The following is a 14,524-nucleotide window of genomic DNA, read 5'->3' as shown; positions in this document are numbered from 1 at the left end:
ATGGTGGCTATAAATAGACAAACGGAGAGAAGCAGGCAGCATGGGGAATGTTTCATGAATGTGTTTTCACCAATTTTCACTCATCTTCTCTGCCTTTTTCCTTTTTGTCTCCCCTTATTTGTAGCATTATGGTGAAACGTTCAACTACCGTCCTCTGTAGATATGCTCACCAACTCAGACCAGTCCCTCTCCCGCTCCCTCACACCCAACCTCCACTCTCCATGCAGCTCCGGAGGAAATATACGCGTCCAGTCCTCCCTGTCTCTCCCCGAGCCTGAGGCCTGGAGGAAGCCCAGCTCCACCCCTCGTCACGGCCTGGCCCAGGGAGCGCGGTCCAGCTCCCTGCAGGTTCCCCACGCCATCACAGAGTACCTGGGCCTGCCTCCTCGAGCCGCCAGCTTCGATGTGTCTTCTGATCGGGAGGACGGCTCGTCCGATCAGGGCTCAGGATCTCAGAGCCCCAACTGCATGCAGAGGCGTCGCGGGGGACTCGTGGAGCAGAAAGACATCATCATGGCTCACCAGGCTCACAAAATCCAGAGCACGCCGCAGGCCCGCAGGAAGGAGTGGGAGTGAGTATAAAAGAAATTCCGAGGCAAAGGAGTCCTCTTAAATTGCATGTGTAAAGATGATAAATCTCTCTGGAAGAGGATGAAAGTGCCCGCGTAAAGAACACACTTACCCAAAATGCAGCTTAACGTTTCAACCTGTTGAATGTCTTTAAGAGTCAGTCATTAAGAACACTTAATGTGAAGCAAAACAACTTGTTTTTTGGGATGGGATCTTTTATTTCAATAGTTTAGTCACTAATCCTTTTTCATAGCAGACACTTGTCATCATAGGTGTAAATAATGACATTAATCATGGCATCATTTATTCTACCCAATTTGGTTACTGTTTTTGATTACACTTTTTCTTTTTTATGCTATACTTCAAACCATCTGTCAGGATCTGTAGACGTGTAACATACTTAAAGAGCATCTTGCAGGGTTTTTTTTTTTCTACATTTATGCTTCAACTTGCTTGAAAATTACAATTAAAAAAGTGAATGTAGGATTTGATATGTTTTACGAGACATAAGGGCAGGAATTCAGAGGGAAAGGAGCAATTTTGAGCTCTGCTCTTAAAAACGGCTTTTTTTTAAGGTCATACGTCAAACGTGTCATATTACATCACGCAGGGGACACATCTCCGCTCTCTGACCGCGGGTATAGTTAGTAGTTGCGTTGAGTTGAGCGGTTGTGTTTTAGTGAGCTGGTAGTTTTACATTATATTTCACCATTTGTAATCATGGTGCAGTATTGTGTTTGTGCAGGTTGCACAAATACCAGCCTGTCAGGACATCGAGTCCACAGTAAAAAGGACCGGAGCTAGCGTTCGTTCCTGGGTGCGTTGTGCATCCATCTCCCTGCAACACATACTCTCCACAGCTTTATCAGGAAACCGTATTACATCTCTCTCCCCCCCCCCCTTCGCTGCTCTCTCTCTCTCTCCCCTCCGGTACACGGCACCGTAAGACGTAGTGTGGAGTTGCATTAGGTAACGCTGTGGTGGCTGTACTGCTCCAGCCGTCTCCTTTGTGTTTGTTTGTTTCCCCCTGTCTGTGTTGTTTGTGTGTGCGTGGTGGCTGTCACTCCTGGCTCCCGGCTCAACCTCCACTCACCTGCTGCAATCAGCTGTGCACCCTCCCCGACTACACACCTGCTTACCATCAAGCCATTTACAACGACATATCAACGGAGGCTCCACAACCTTTCTCCGCCAGATCGTCAAGTATCAGCCGTATCTCGCGTCTCCCCTCCGGTACACAGCACCATAGTGTGAAGTTGCATTAGGTAAAGCGAGATACGGCTGATACTTGCGCATTAGTTTCTGTTATGGATCAGTATCAACAGTCCTGCCAGTAACGTTACTATATTATCAATGCTACGTTAGTTATAGCCTGATATATGATAGCTAACTTCACAATGTTGTGATGTGACGTTAGCTAACATTCTGTAGCTAACGCCGGTCAATCACCAAGACAGCTGCTCTGTTCTCCACTGGTTCTCCACACACCACAGCTCTATTTCTCTCCGATGGACGTTATTTCTTCTAATCCTTGGCTGCTCCTGGTCTCTTGGACGCCTAGCAGGCTCATAATTATAAGGTTGTGGTCCGTCATATGCATTTGAATATTCATGTTCAACTTCTTCTGTGTCTTCTGTGTCGAATCTAGCATTAGGATCCATGTTTATTAATACGTTAGACCGGCCGCTCTCCCCCTTGTTTCCCCCATGTTACGTCACACGCGAGGCTTTTTTATGCGGAAGTGAAAATGTCTTGCAAAAACGACGCCAGATGTCACTGTAGTGTATATTTCTGTATATTCTTTTGAAAATCTAGTGTATTAATCATTTTCCTACACATTTATTCACAGGTGTCTTTAACCTGGAAGTTGCTCTTTAAGGAGAGACTACTGTAAATGTGACTTCAATTCCTAAAGTGGTCAGAAAATGTGCCAACACTCCCAAAATGGGTAAATAAGCTACCGTTTGTTAACACGCTCTCCATATCAACGTTTTAAGGTTATACAATGTCAAAGTTGTGTTTCAATATACTCTTCCTAAGTGTTAGAAAATGAATACATGAAGGCAGGTTTAACTTTGAAACTACATTTAATAAGACAAATAATCTAATTACACCATATGAGATAAAAGGTTTAGCTCATTCATTGGTTCTCCAGCCCATCCACTCTTGAGACTCTCATCAAATGCCATTATATTTAATGTAAACCGTTTTAACATGAAAGGCAAAAACCTGAGCAAGCACTTATCATGAAATGGCTAAAATCTTAATTATGCTAGCAACTAGTGGAGAAGCTTCAGGATTATATAGCCCCATGTTTCTTCTATACTAAATCATAGATGGATGGAGAAGTTTACAACCAGTTTGTTCTACTGTTAACAAAAGACAACAGAAGTATGTCAGACTTTGAGCTTTTTATTCACCTAGTGGTCAAAGTTGATAAGCTGTACAGGTGTAAACAAACTGAGTTTTATTTTGTTCTCATGAGGGTGTCCCACCAAAATGTATAGTATGTTCCCTTTGGGCCCGATACATAAATAGATTGGACATAGTACATGCCTCGGGACTTTGGCTTTAAATGAGCATATTTGCTAACGCCTTCATGTTCAAATCTTGTATTTGAATATGGATGTTCATTAACGTCCACTGTCTATATCAGACAAATATATAAATAAACTCATTTATTGGCCCTCTCGTAAAAAATGTGAAGAACCAACCTTTTAAACAAAATTAGAAACCTGCATTTTTTTAAAATACATGTTGGGTAACCAGTCTTCTATTCCCTTGTCTTTGTTGTGCATTGCTGCATTTCTTGGTGGCACTTCCACTAACTGTCCATCAGTCAAATAACGTGAAACCATTGTCATAACATGACACACTTGCATCCTTATTTCTGTGTACGCGATACTAACAATACGGGGACCGACTCCTAAAAACGTTGCTGCTGTGATAAAGGACTGTACTAAGTATTCTTATCATTGTTGTTTTGTTGCTGAGCTACAAATTGCCTGCTCCATAGTAATACCAATAGAATATGCAGTTTCTTTTGTTTCCAGCATTGTTATAGTTCCACAAATGAATCACTAAATCTGTTCCCACTGCTCTCAACCGTTGATTTGATGTTTCTTTTAATGCCGGTGTATCATTGTTGGCCATGGTTTACTGTAATCAGATACTGGAAAGTGTTATTAACGGCGGGCTGAGGGTGCTTGCTTGTGAACTTTTGCTCTCTGAAGCCACATCGCTCTGATTAGCTGTTTCCCACCACTCGAATGCGGAGTGGTACTCCATCACTGTAACCCCCATCCCACCAACAGGCCCCCCCCCCCCCCTTCTCCTTCCTCAGATTTCTTTGTACCTCCACCACCCACACCACATCCACTTTACTGATACACTGTCATTCTCTCTCTGTCTTTCCATCTTTTTCTCAAACACAGGACGTAAGTCATGTGTTCGTCTTGTATCCCTGTGATGTCTACAATCTCTTATTTTCAACCCCTTATTTGCCAACTGAATGAGCAGCTTAAGCAAGTTCAAAATGTTAAATAAGGAACTTTAAAAAATGTAAATGCTGATTTCAGAGAACTGCTGTGCATGTATTGTGGTTATTTGTCCATTAGGGGATGCTAGGGAATCAAAGTAGAAGAGCAGCAGGGAAGCAGCATATGATATCTTTCTACTCAGCAGATGAGTTTGGACAGTGCTGGTTTTTGCAACACAACTGAAATATTGATGATGATATTTTGTGAAGTTTCAGGACAAATTCAGAAAAGATCAAAATCAATAGTTGATATAACATTTTTAAATAATATGACTTTTTAGAAAAGGTAATTCCTCACAACAGAAACGTCTTAGAGTGCACTAATGCTATATTTTGAGCTGTTTCCGGTGAGAAAGTGGTCAGATTTCTCTGATATAACCATAATGTTCATATATCTTTCAAACTGTAAAGGTGTCATGCCGATCTGCATTCATATAAGTGGCGGTTATTGGTCGAATCAAACTGACATAACTCAGTAGAGGATGTCTGTTGCTAGGGAACAGAGAGAAAAATAAAATGCTAAAACCACTCCAGTCAATGCTGGATGAAAGCCTGTCTGCAATTATATAAATGCTCTTCAGAGCTCTGGCACAAAGTACGCCCATTAACGTTTTAACTCACCGTGCATGTAACCTGCAGCCTCACTTCCTCTGTCTTCTGCTGCACAATATCTCCTAAGACGTTTCCACAATGGGTATAACAAGATAACGCCGAAAACTCTGCCTTTCATTTCTCTGTAGTAAGGGCACTAATGTACCTCTTAATAAGCTAACTGTGACCCTTTTCTTCTACAGCTAGTGTCAAAGTTTGGCCAAGCCCGGGCAAATTGATATGATGTGTCCTGCTTTGTATCTGTTCACACAGTTATTTTTAGAAGCCTTTGAGTACGCTGTGAGAAAGAGCAGAAAACAAAAGCCAAACACTTTTAAAGCTGGCTACATGTGGTCACGTTTATAGAACAATGGATCATCGGTGTGGTGACGGTGCTGCATCTTGTCTTTCCAATGACCCTGAGGGTGTATCAGTGTATCAGTGTGCGCGCACGCGTTCGGTGTGTGTTGGTGTGCATGCTGGGAAACAGATTTCTGTAGGAAGAGGTTGCTCTATTGTGCAACATGGCTTTTGTTGGCAGAAATGAAAAGAACGGAGCAGGAATTCAAGAGAGCTATGTCGCTATGGAAACAACAGCAAAGAGAGAGAAGATACACACACACACACACACACACATACACATACACACAGGAACTGTTTGCAAAGATGGACAAATATTTTTGTTGGGCAACAAAAATTCTATTTATTTTTTATAAGGAATGCGTATGTAACATGTTTTAATAGAAAGTAGGGATGAGCGTGAGATATGTTGCAGGTATACGTTAGAGCTCTGCATTAAAGCAAACAGACATATTACATGCTAATTGTCATCCTTGCTATTTTTACTTCCTGCACTGGTAGGTCAGCGTAGCCTTTTGTTGCTCTCCTGCTCTGCATGAAGTGACACGCCCGCCTGCCTCATGCAGATTAGACAGAGGAGGTAACGGAGCCATGGCTGAGTTTCGGGAGCTCAGTTATTCATAGATCCCGTTAAATCGATTTTTTTCTCCCCCAGATCTCGACTTGTTTGCCAAGCATGAATTTGTCACTCTCTCTCGGCTTTCTTCCACAGTCCCCGCCGTCTGAGCCCTCGCACGCTGCCCGTCTGCACACTGATACCTGCATTGTGCTGCTGCACATGGAGTCTGTCAATCAGAGGCACATAGCTTCTCTTTGTCATGGATTGATGGCGTAGTTGGTTTTAATTGCATGTTTTTGATGTGAGAAACAGCAGCTTCAGCTACGATTGAATAATGCTGTGTGGGGGCTGAAGTGGTCATCTTCAGGACACAGTGGGAGAGGGAGGAGAGCAGCAGATGGAGCGAGAGAGCCCAGTTTCCTAATGAGGTCTCACTTGTGGCACTGACTGAGAACGAGACCCTGCTTTCTTCTGTGCTCCCTCAAAAAGGGAGCAGCCCTAAGATCTATTTCATGCTCTATTTTTACTCCTGGCTTTTTCTCCAATATTAGCACAATGGCCTAGTTTTTAAATGTTTCCATGTCTCCATTAATGAAAATATGACAATGCCTTCAGACAATACCAAATGGGGGTAAATGATTCAAGCCCCTGTTCTCTAAAAATCACCTTTGACATAATTAGTTTTACTCACTTGCCCTACCCACACACTTAACATAGTCTGTGCATTGCTTTCACCTTTTAGTATTACATTTATTTTCACACCCCTTTCCTTGCCACCCACAAACATCTTTACATCATTTTGAACCACATACCCATAGCCTACAGCATGAATATAGGCGTCTTTTTTTTAGTTAAACTGTTTTTGTTCATCCTCAGCCAACTGTAATTGCTATGGTAACAACATATATGTCCCTCCTCTCCAGCAGCTTTCATTCAGATGGATTTTGAAGTCGCCATCATGAATTATTACTGTGGGAGGGGTCTGACTGTGCTTATGCGCTCCTGGCTGCGTGTTTTTTTTTCTTCCAGCAGGTGAAACGATTGTAAGATGATCGAGCGATGCAAAGGACTCTGCCGCTACATTATCGACTTATTATGAATAACTTTTTTTTAAAGTTTTTTTAATATTAGGTTTTAGTCGCGTTAAACGGGCTTCCTCTCTCCTGAAATCTTCCTTTTGTCAAGTTTACCGGGACCAGAAGATGTGCAAAGTTTTCGAAGACTTCCCTCGGATCTCTGCAACAGCACAGGGTCGTTTCTGATCAGGCATCAGCAGCTTTGTCAGGTCAAAACGAGATTGGATGTTGATAGGACAAAACTGAAAGGTGTAAACTCGGTGGATTTTTTTTTCTACCATTGTTACCTGCAGAGTTCAGAGTCGCGCGTATTAAAAAGTTGTTCAGAGCAGATTGTGACGCGCTGTTTAACAGATGGGATGATGAGATTGTGCACCTGATTCGATAAGTGAATGGATGATTAGAATATAAACCAACTAAATGATATAATATAATTTTCTTGTGGATATGGAGTGATAGGAATTTGCAACTTTTGGGGATTCTTCGAGCTCGAAAATCACCGGATTGAAGGTGGATCCTTTTTTCCCCTTTAGCTCCACTTCAAATGTTTCTATCCTAGAAGTCGTCCTGTAGTGAAACACTGTTAAGCCAGCGGTCTCCTCGTCTCTTTGTAGAATGGCTCGATTTGGAGATGAGTGCGCTCCTAGCACGGTGGACTCCGGGGATGGAGACCCGGAGCTCGGCGGGGAAGGAGCGGACGCGGCTGCCGAGAGTCTCACCGCCTCCATCAGGCAAGCCAAGGCGCAGCGGGCCCGGACCATGGCTATGTACAACCCCGTGCCCCACCGGCAGAACTGCCTCACCGTCAACAGGTCGCTCTTCATATTCGCAGAGGACAACTTCATCAGGAGAACCGCCAGGCGATTCATTGAATGGCCATATCCTTTCATAAAAACACGTTTAAAGTTGCTTTTAGAGAAAGTGCATGTTGTGTGTTCAGCACCATGGACAGTTTCAGGCAGCACGTGAAGCCTGTGCATCAAAATACAACTCCTGAATGTTTAACAAGTGACAAAAGTACATTTTTACAGCCATTGTGTTTTTGCATGACTCCTTCACATATTTGCCTTGCATCCTCTCTGTTTAGTGTTTGCTTATCTGCATAATGATCTCCAGCTGTTTGTTGAATCACCAGATGATTAATTCATTAGCACAGCCGAATTGAACCTTCCTCTTGAAATGGTGCTTAGTAACTTTGCCCTAATTGTATTCATCTGTGGGCTTCATGTGCTCCCGTGTTGGCACAAGACAGAAAGTTAGCATGTGGTGATCATTACAAGCAGCTCTCCTCGCTGTGGGGGTGGCATGTAGGCACATCTCTGCTTAGTGCTCATTGGAATATGAACCTGACCATGAGTAGGAGTCAGTTCAATTCCACCAGGCAGCGTTTTCTCAGTTTCCTGCTGCAGCACCGGCCAACAGTTTATCTCCCCTGAACTTCTGCAGATCTCACAAAGATTATCAGGGAAGTTTATTCATTCCCAAAACTGCAGCCAAATGTATGTAATGTGAAGGCACAGTGCAGGCACAATCACTAAGGCCATACACAAATAATCCATTGGTGATACTTGATCTTTTGTATTTTTGTATTTAACAAGGGACAATGCACATGAGCACTTGAGTCCATCATATAAATGTGCCAGATTCAGCCATTAAGACATTTACATCTGAAGTCTCTGGTGGGTACACACAAGATCACCTATGTTAATTTGGTTAACTTTAATCAAGTGATATCCTAAACAGTAGTCTATATACTTAGACATCATGCGACCCACTACTGGCAAATGCAATGGTCAATTTTGAGAGTTTGGGTTATTTGACTTCCATAACAAATCGTCTGTCACCTGAAGATAATGTCTTATTTACAAATATTTAACTATTTCTCAGACTTGTAATACAAAAGAATGCGTATATAAATGTAAGTATTCAACGAGGAAACAGTTGGGCTGATTTCTATTGGATACATTTGTCACCGTATTCACCTGTAGTGTCTCCCCTTAAAGCATAAATCAGTTCAACAACATCACTCAGTTGCCATATCTGCCCACTGCTCCTCCTGTCTCACTCCCCCTTCAGTGCAGCATGCCAGTCTTACTGTTACCTAACCACAGGCTATGTGTGTGCTGTGTGGGAGTGGGGCTAGTGGTCAAGACTAGCTTGCCACTGGCAGCTTGCTAATGTGACTGTCGGTATCACAGAGGCAGAGGTATGTGGGAGAGAGCTGGCCGGTAGTAATGTGGTGGATCGTGGGCTGTAGGAGCAGCACATGTCAGAGTATTGACTGGCTGAGACTCAGGTTTTCGCTCACAGCGTCCAACTTATGAGACAGCAAGTGAAGAAGAGACTCAGATGCATTTATTGCTGTGTTTTTTTGAATGTATGTTTCCTGCACGAACACACTGATTTGTTAGAGGATGATATTTCTCACAGGTTGAGGAGTTGATGGGACTTGTGTTGCCAAATGTAGGCCAGAGTGCACCAGAGAGTAAAGTGCCAGGGCCACAGCAGTGTTCCTTTGACCCAAAATGATGAGGCAAGTCTTTTGGTAATTGATAAATCCATTTGAGTGATTCTTTAAAAGGAAACAAGCTAATATTATCTGGTCGCGCCTACCCAATGTGCTTATTTTTGTTGCATATCGCTGTTGAATTTAGTTTTTTACTTTTGGTTGGACATAAGATTTCTGAAGGAGTCACCTTTTAAATCTTTGAAACCAGGGTGGATATTTTTCTATTATTGGTGTTGTATACATTTCAAATGAATGATAAAGAGATATATTTAGAAAGTAAAAACAGATTCATGGATTCTGAGATTAGTCATTAGTTTCACCCTTTCATATATCTGCTGAACATATGTTTAAGTATGTTTTCTACCACCCAGGCAGCCATTGTTTTCCTTTTTTTACATTTGCGCAAAGTTGTGAAGCCTTAATTAATTACCCAATCCATCACACTCCATCAAATATATTACTCAGGCTAAATAACTGTGACTTGATATTGACTGTGATGGATTCCTCATCCTCGGAGAGTTTCAAAGTCAATTTCAAATGTAGCAGCTTGTATTTAATCTTTAATAATGAAACATTATATCAAACATCCCTTTTCCTAAATGTTCTACAGCATGCATAATCTCTGGCATGCAGGTAACAGGTTAAGGTCAGGTAGAGTGGGTGAGATTTATTAAGTATTTCCCACTTCAGCTATTTTCACCTGCCTTCAATGGCAACAATGTGGACCTGTCAATGTGAGTCAGTGCGAGTCCCAGAGGCCCTCATCGAGCACTCCTCTGTGAGTCAGTGACCCTATTTCTCTGAAGGCAGGAAAATTAATAACAAGGAGCAGCTGCCTCATGGGAACTCCGGGGGACCGAAAGTCACAAGCACATACAAGTGTTGGGGCACATGTAGTGTCGTTCACACATGTACTGTATCCATAGGGTATGTGCATGCATACACACTCAGACACACACACACACACACAAGGTCTTAGCTGTGAGAAAATCTAAGTTAAACATTACTCCTGATCAATTATAGAAAGGATGCAAGTGCTTCTAGAAATAATCTATACTTTAACGATCTAAAAAACAAACAAACAAAAAAACAGTCGAACACTTGAGTAACATATTTGGAGTCTTATGAAGAAATGACCAATGTAGCTGAAAAATAGCTCCCGGTTTAAGAATTGTAACTTCTAAAAATCAGTGCAGTTATTCTAATTTTATGAAATTTGAAGAAAAAAACACATCACAAATCACAGTTTACCACATCCTGAGGTGTCATCTTTAATTTAGTATTTTTTGTTTTGTACCTGTACTAACAGTCTGACTCCAATTGCCGAGGTCTAATGCACAAAGAAGCAGCGTTTATGAATGACTTTCTGATGAAAGAATTTAAACATTACATCATGTATACAGTCATAAAAACATATAACTGTAATTGAATGTTTTAATATAGAGAATATTCTCATTACTCATTCTTTGTTTAAACTGTCTGGTTTATTATATCCTACGATGACGTATCAACTCAATACCAAGCAGTTCAAGCAGAAACCTTGACTGATCTTCTTGAGAAGCAAAGAGACGATACTTTGTGATACACTGATATTGTATAACACACACTTCAGTGTACTGTGCCGTCGGCTGTGTGCAGTGTAAGGAGTTATGAGAAGTGTTTGCTGTATTTCGTGTACTTAATCCAGTCAGGCCAAGGTGACTTCACTTCGCTCTCTCCCTCCCGAACATGTCTCTTTTTTTTTTCCCTCTTTGTGAAAAGCACTTTTAAAAGCAGGTTTCCATGGATACTGAAATCTCTCCAACAGATTGCCTTGAATACCAGAGAAAATGAACCATGCCATAATTCATCTGTCATTTAATCATCCATCCATCTCGGTTTGTTTCCACTGAACCACTTGGAGTCTGAAGTATTTGTGGAATTGAGAAGGAATGCTCGATATATGTGGATAAAGAATAACACAAATATTAACTTTGATTTAGAGTATGGTGAATGTATTATGTTACAATGGGATCTGTTTTGTGCTAATCTACATCATCAGCATTTTTTTGTGTTTTCTTTTTGTTTCTCTGTTGTGAAATAAGTACTTTCCTTAACTTTGCGGCCCTTACACCATTTGAGTACATGATCCTGGCCACCATCACCGCTAACTGTGTTGTGCTGGCCCTGGAGCAGCACCTCCCTGGAGACGATAAGACCCCCATGGCAAAGAGACTGGTGAGGACCAAATCATTTCTCGCGTCCTCCACACATTGATAGGATTATGAATAAGTTCACAAGACAAAACCAGAATGACAAAACGTTTATGAGAAGATGAAGTTTTGTAACTTAATCTGCAGTAATCAGATGAAGGCAGGTCCGTGATACACGTCTCTAAAGTCGCCTTCCTTTGCTTAAAGTACAGTTTAGAGATATTTGAGACTACTCCAATATCTCCTTTGGGGAAATATTTAACATTTTACTTGTGACTACTATTCAGATTTCAAATGTAAAATATTATCGGTTTATAAGAATCTTTGGTATAATTTTTCATAAAAGTTGACAGCATTGATTTTTTGCTGCACACACATCCTCGACTGTTTGTAGTTGACATAGTGTATATTGATATACAGTATGCTTGTTTATGTGTGAAGCCTTCATTAACATGTCAAACTCAACTGGATAGAGGTGTTACTAACTTTCTACAGTCTCTGTTGACACTGACGCTTGTGCCTTATTTTCACAGGAGAAGACAGAGCCGTACTTCATCGGGATCTTCTGCTTCGAGGCGGGGATCAAGCTGCTGGCCCTTGGTTTCGTTTTCCATAAAGGCTCGTACCTGAGGAACGGCTGGAACGTCATGGACTTCATAGTCGTGCTCAGCGGGTGAGTGGCGTCCGTTGGTCTCCACGACAAAACTGGAAGTAAAACATGTTTGTTGTAAACATTGTCAACACATTCATATCTTACGTCTTGCCAGGCATACTGTTCAAATCTGTTTTTGGAGGAGGAAGAAATATCAGTTCTCTAACCACTAAGTCAATAACCAACTTTTTTTTAAATCGTCTTAAACTCTGATGGCGAGCCAATGAAATCAAAGCAAAGCAATTGCTCTTAGACTTTGGATTGGCAGTAGTGTTTAAAATCTTTGCAAAGCTTCTCTCCTGTTTTTCTTCTGACTACATTCTTAGATCATTTTCAAAGAAGCCATCACTGGGAAAATCCCAGCTGTGACTAATACCATTACAGATGGCTCACTTCCATGTCAGCCATTCACTGCAGAGTGGCAGCATGCAGGACACCAGGACATTGTTAACATTATTAACTACACCAGTATTTCTCTTACTATAGCTATGCCTCCTCTGCAATAGTGCTATTACATAACTGTTTTAACAATGATCAAAGTGTTGTTTTTTAGAATGTTGCAAATTGCGGTTTGTTGGGCTAGTTAAAAGACGCAAAATCTATCATCATTTTCCAAAGTACGGGATTGACTATAAAGAGAAAAAATTAGATATTAAGGGCACAATTTACGAGTTCAAGTGGTTTAAATGATGGCCTAAATTGAATTTGCTTGTTCCCGTGTTTCGATTTGTCGTCACAAATTCAATGATTTCATAATTCTGGAGTGTACAAGGCCAGCAGCTGCCTCCTGCGTAAATCGCTTGTCCTTGTTTGCATGTAGAATGGATAGAGAATTTGTTCTATTAGCTATACTTTTGCTTGCTGTCGATCTATCAAGACAAGTCATGGTTACTGGGGGATTTTTGTACTTTGAAGCTGGTGCACTGCACTTAAAGCATTGTGGAGAAAGGCTGTCTGCTGTACTGGCACTGTACTTATCTTCTGCACACAAATGCTTGCCCTCCTCCTTTCCTTCTATACGTCTATTCCTGGATTTTTATGAACTAAAACAAAGTCATGCACTTCAAGAACATAGTGCAAATAACGTTATGAAAAAATGGCAGCTTGAAATGGACTGGCTTTCAGTAGCTCTGCTTACCAGCTAGCTACTTGTATTGAACCATTAGCTACTTGTCTCTCTTTATACCAAAACAAATTACCTTTATTACATTTTTGGTTCATTAATGTTTTCTTAAACTTATGTAGTAATTATTCACCTTTTCACCGTTCGAAGCTATCTTCTGTTCCAGTAGCTTCTGTTATGTATTTATACAGGGTTTCTTTTGATTTGTCATTCAACACAACTGAAACATGGCATGTTTTTCTTTATTCTCAGCAACATTTATTTTAAAAACAATTATTATCTTGCTAGCAATAAAAGGATCTGATCATTTGTCTTGGAGCCCAGGCAAAGCAAACCCTAGGAGAGCAAGTGATAGTTGTAACACTGCTGAGGTGGAGTTTGGCTTTGTGCACAGGAGCAGAGGACTAGTGTGTAAGTGTTTCACTAATGTACTGCTGTGTTTGATACGAGTAGCTAGGTTCACAACAGATGCTAATAGGTTATGTTGAGACCCTTCACTATGAACAAGGGGTATCCACTACCTGTTTGATGGTTAACAAATCACTGGATACTGAATTTAGCAATAAGTTATATCATCAGAGTCAATCATCAATTGTCTTTGCTCCAGTCTCTGAACAAAGGTTTGAAGGCAGTTTCCTCAGAATATGCCTTTTATGGTTTTAGAGACTTAATAGGATAAATTGTACCCGAATGTACCAAGGAACACGGAAAATATAAACCTGGTTGTGGGAGAAGTACTCCGATGTTCAAATTAGGTAAAATAAATAATAACACAATGTAAAATGATAAAGTCCTGTAAGACTTTACTTAAGATTACTTAATTCCTTATAAATATATATATTATATTATTGGATTATAATTATTGATTCATTTATGCGTTCAACACTTTAATGTTGCAGATAGTGAAGGTAAAGCTTGTTTTTAACTTATACTGACGGATAGTTTAATATGTAATAATACATCATTAATAATGTATAAGTTGTTTATTTTGGATCTGAATCTGTAATGTAACTAAAGCTATGAAATGAATGTAATGAAGTTAAAACTGCAACATATAGCATTTTTTTTTTTTATATAAATGTTTTTGGTTTCGTTAGTGTGGGCATGTGCGGGTGGAGGGAGGGAGGGGGGAGTGTAGTGAGTGTACTGTGATATTACAATCTATGAAATGGCATCGATTATTGTACACTATAACGAAATAAAAAGACTTGTAAAAAAAAAAACTGCAACATGTAGTGGAGTAGAAGTACAAAGTAGCATAAAAGTAAAGTCGCCGATAAATATAAATATTCCAAATGTTACAGAGAGGGTTTAAATCATGCCTAATATGTGTGTGTGCTCTTGAAGGTAGGCG

At 40.7% G+C, this 14,524-nt stretch overlaps 1 protein-coding gene across 4 annotated transcripts in view; it reads left to right on the top strand.

The window, feature by feature from the left end:
- Positions 1-14,524, top strand: part of LOC307018599 (voltage-dependent R-type calcium channel subunit alpha-1E-like) — a 54,048-nt gene that overhangs the window by 3,256 nt on the left and 36,268 nt on the right. For 3 of the 4 annotated variants that reach the window (XR_013802460.1, XM_079648914.1, XM_079648913.1), the window contains exons 2-5: positions 125-572; positions 7,309-7,573; positions 11,316-11,420; positions 11,929-12,068. Coding sequence is in view for 3 of the 4 variants with exons in the window: in XM_079648914.1 (XP_079505040.1) it covers positions 163-572; positions 7,309-7,573; positions 11,316-11,420; positions 11,929-12,068 (920 nt within the window). In the remaining variant the exon portion in view is untranslated. Of the gene's footprint in view, positions 1-124; positions 573-6,596; positions 7,205-7,308; positions 7,574-11,315; positions 11,421-11,928; positions 12,069-14,524 lie in introns of those variants that run through there. The other variant, XM_079648915.1, reaches the window with a different exon arrangement.

Source organism: Notothenia rossii (genome assembly GCF_949606895.1).
Source record: "Notothenia rossii genome assembly, chromosome: 9".
In the NCBI taxonomy this organism is placed as follows: Eukaryota; Metazoa; Chordata; class Actinopteri; order Perciformes; family Nototheniidae; genus Notothenia; species Notothenia rossii.
Note: the sequence above shows the minus strand (reverse complement) of the source record. Positions and strands in the feature narration are given on the sequence as shown.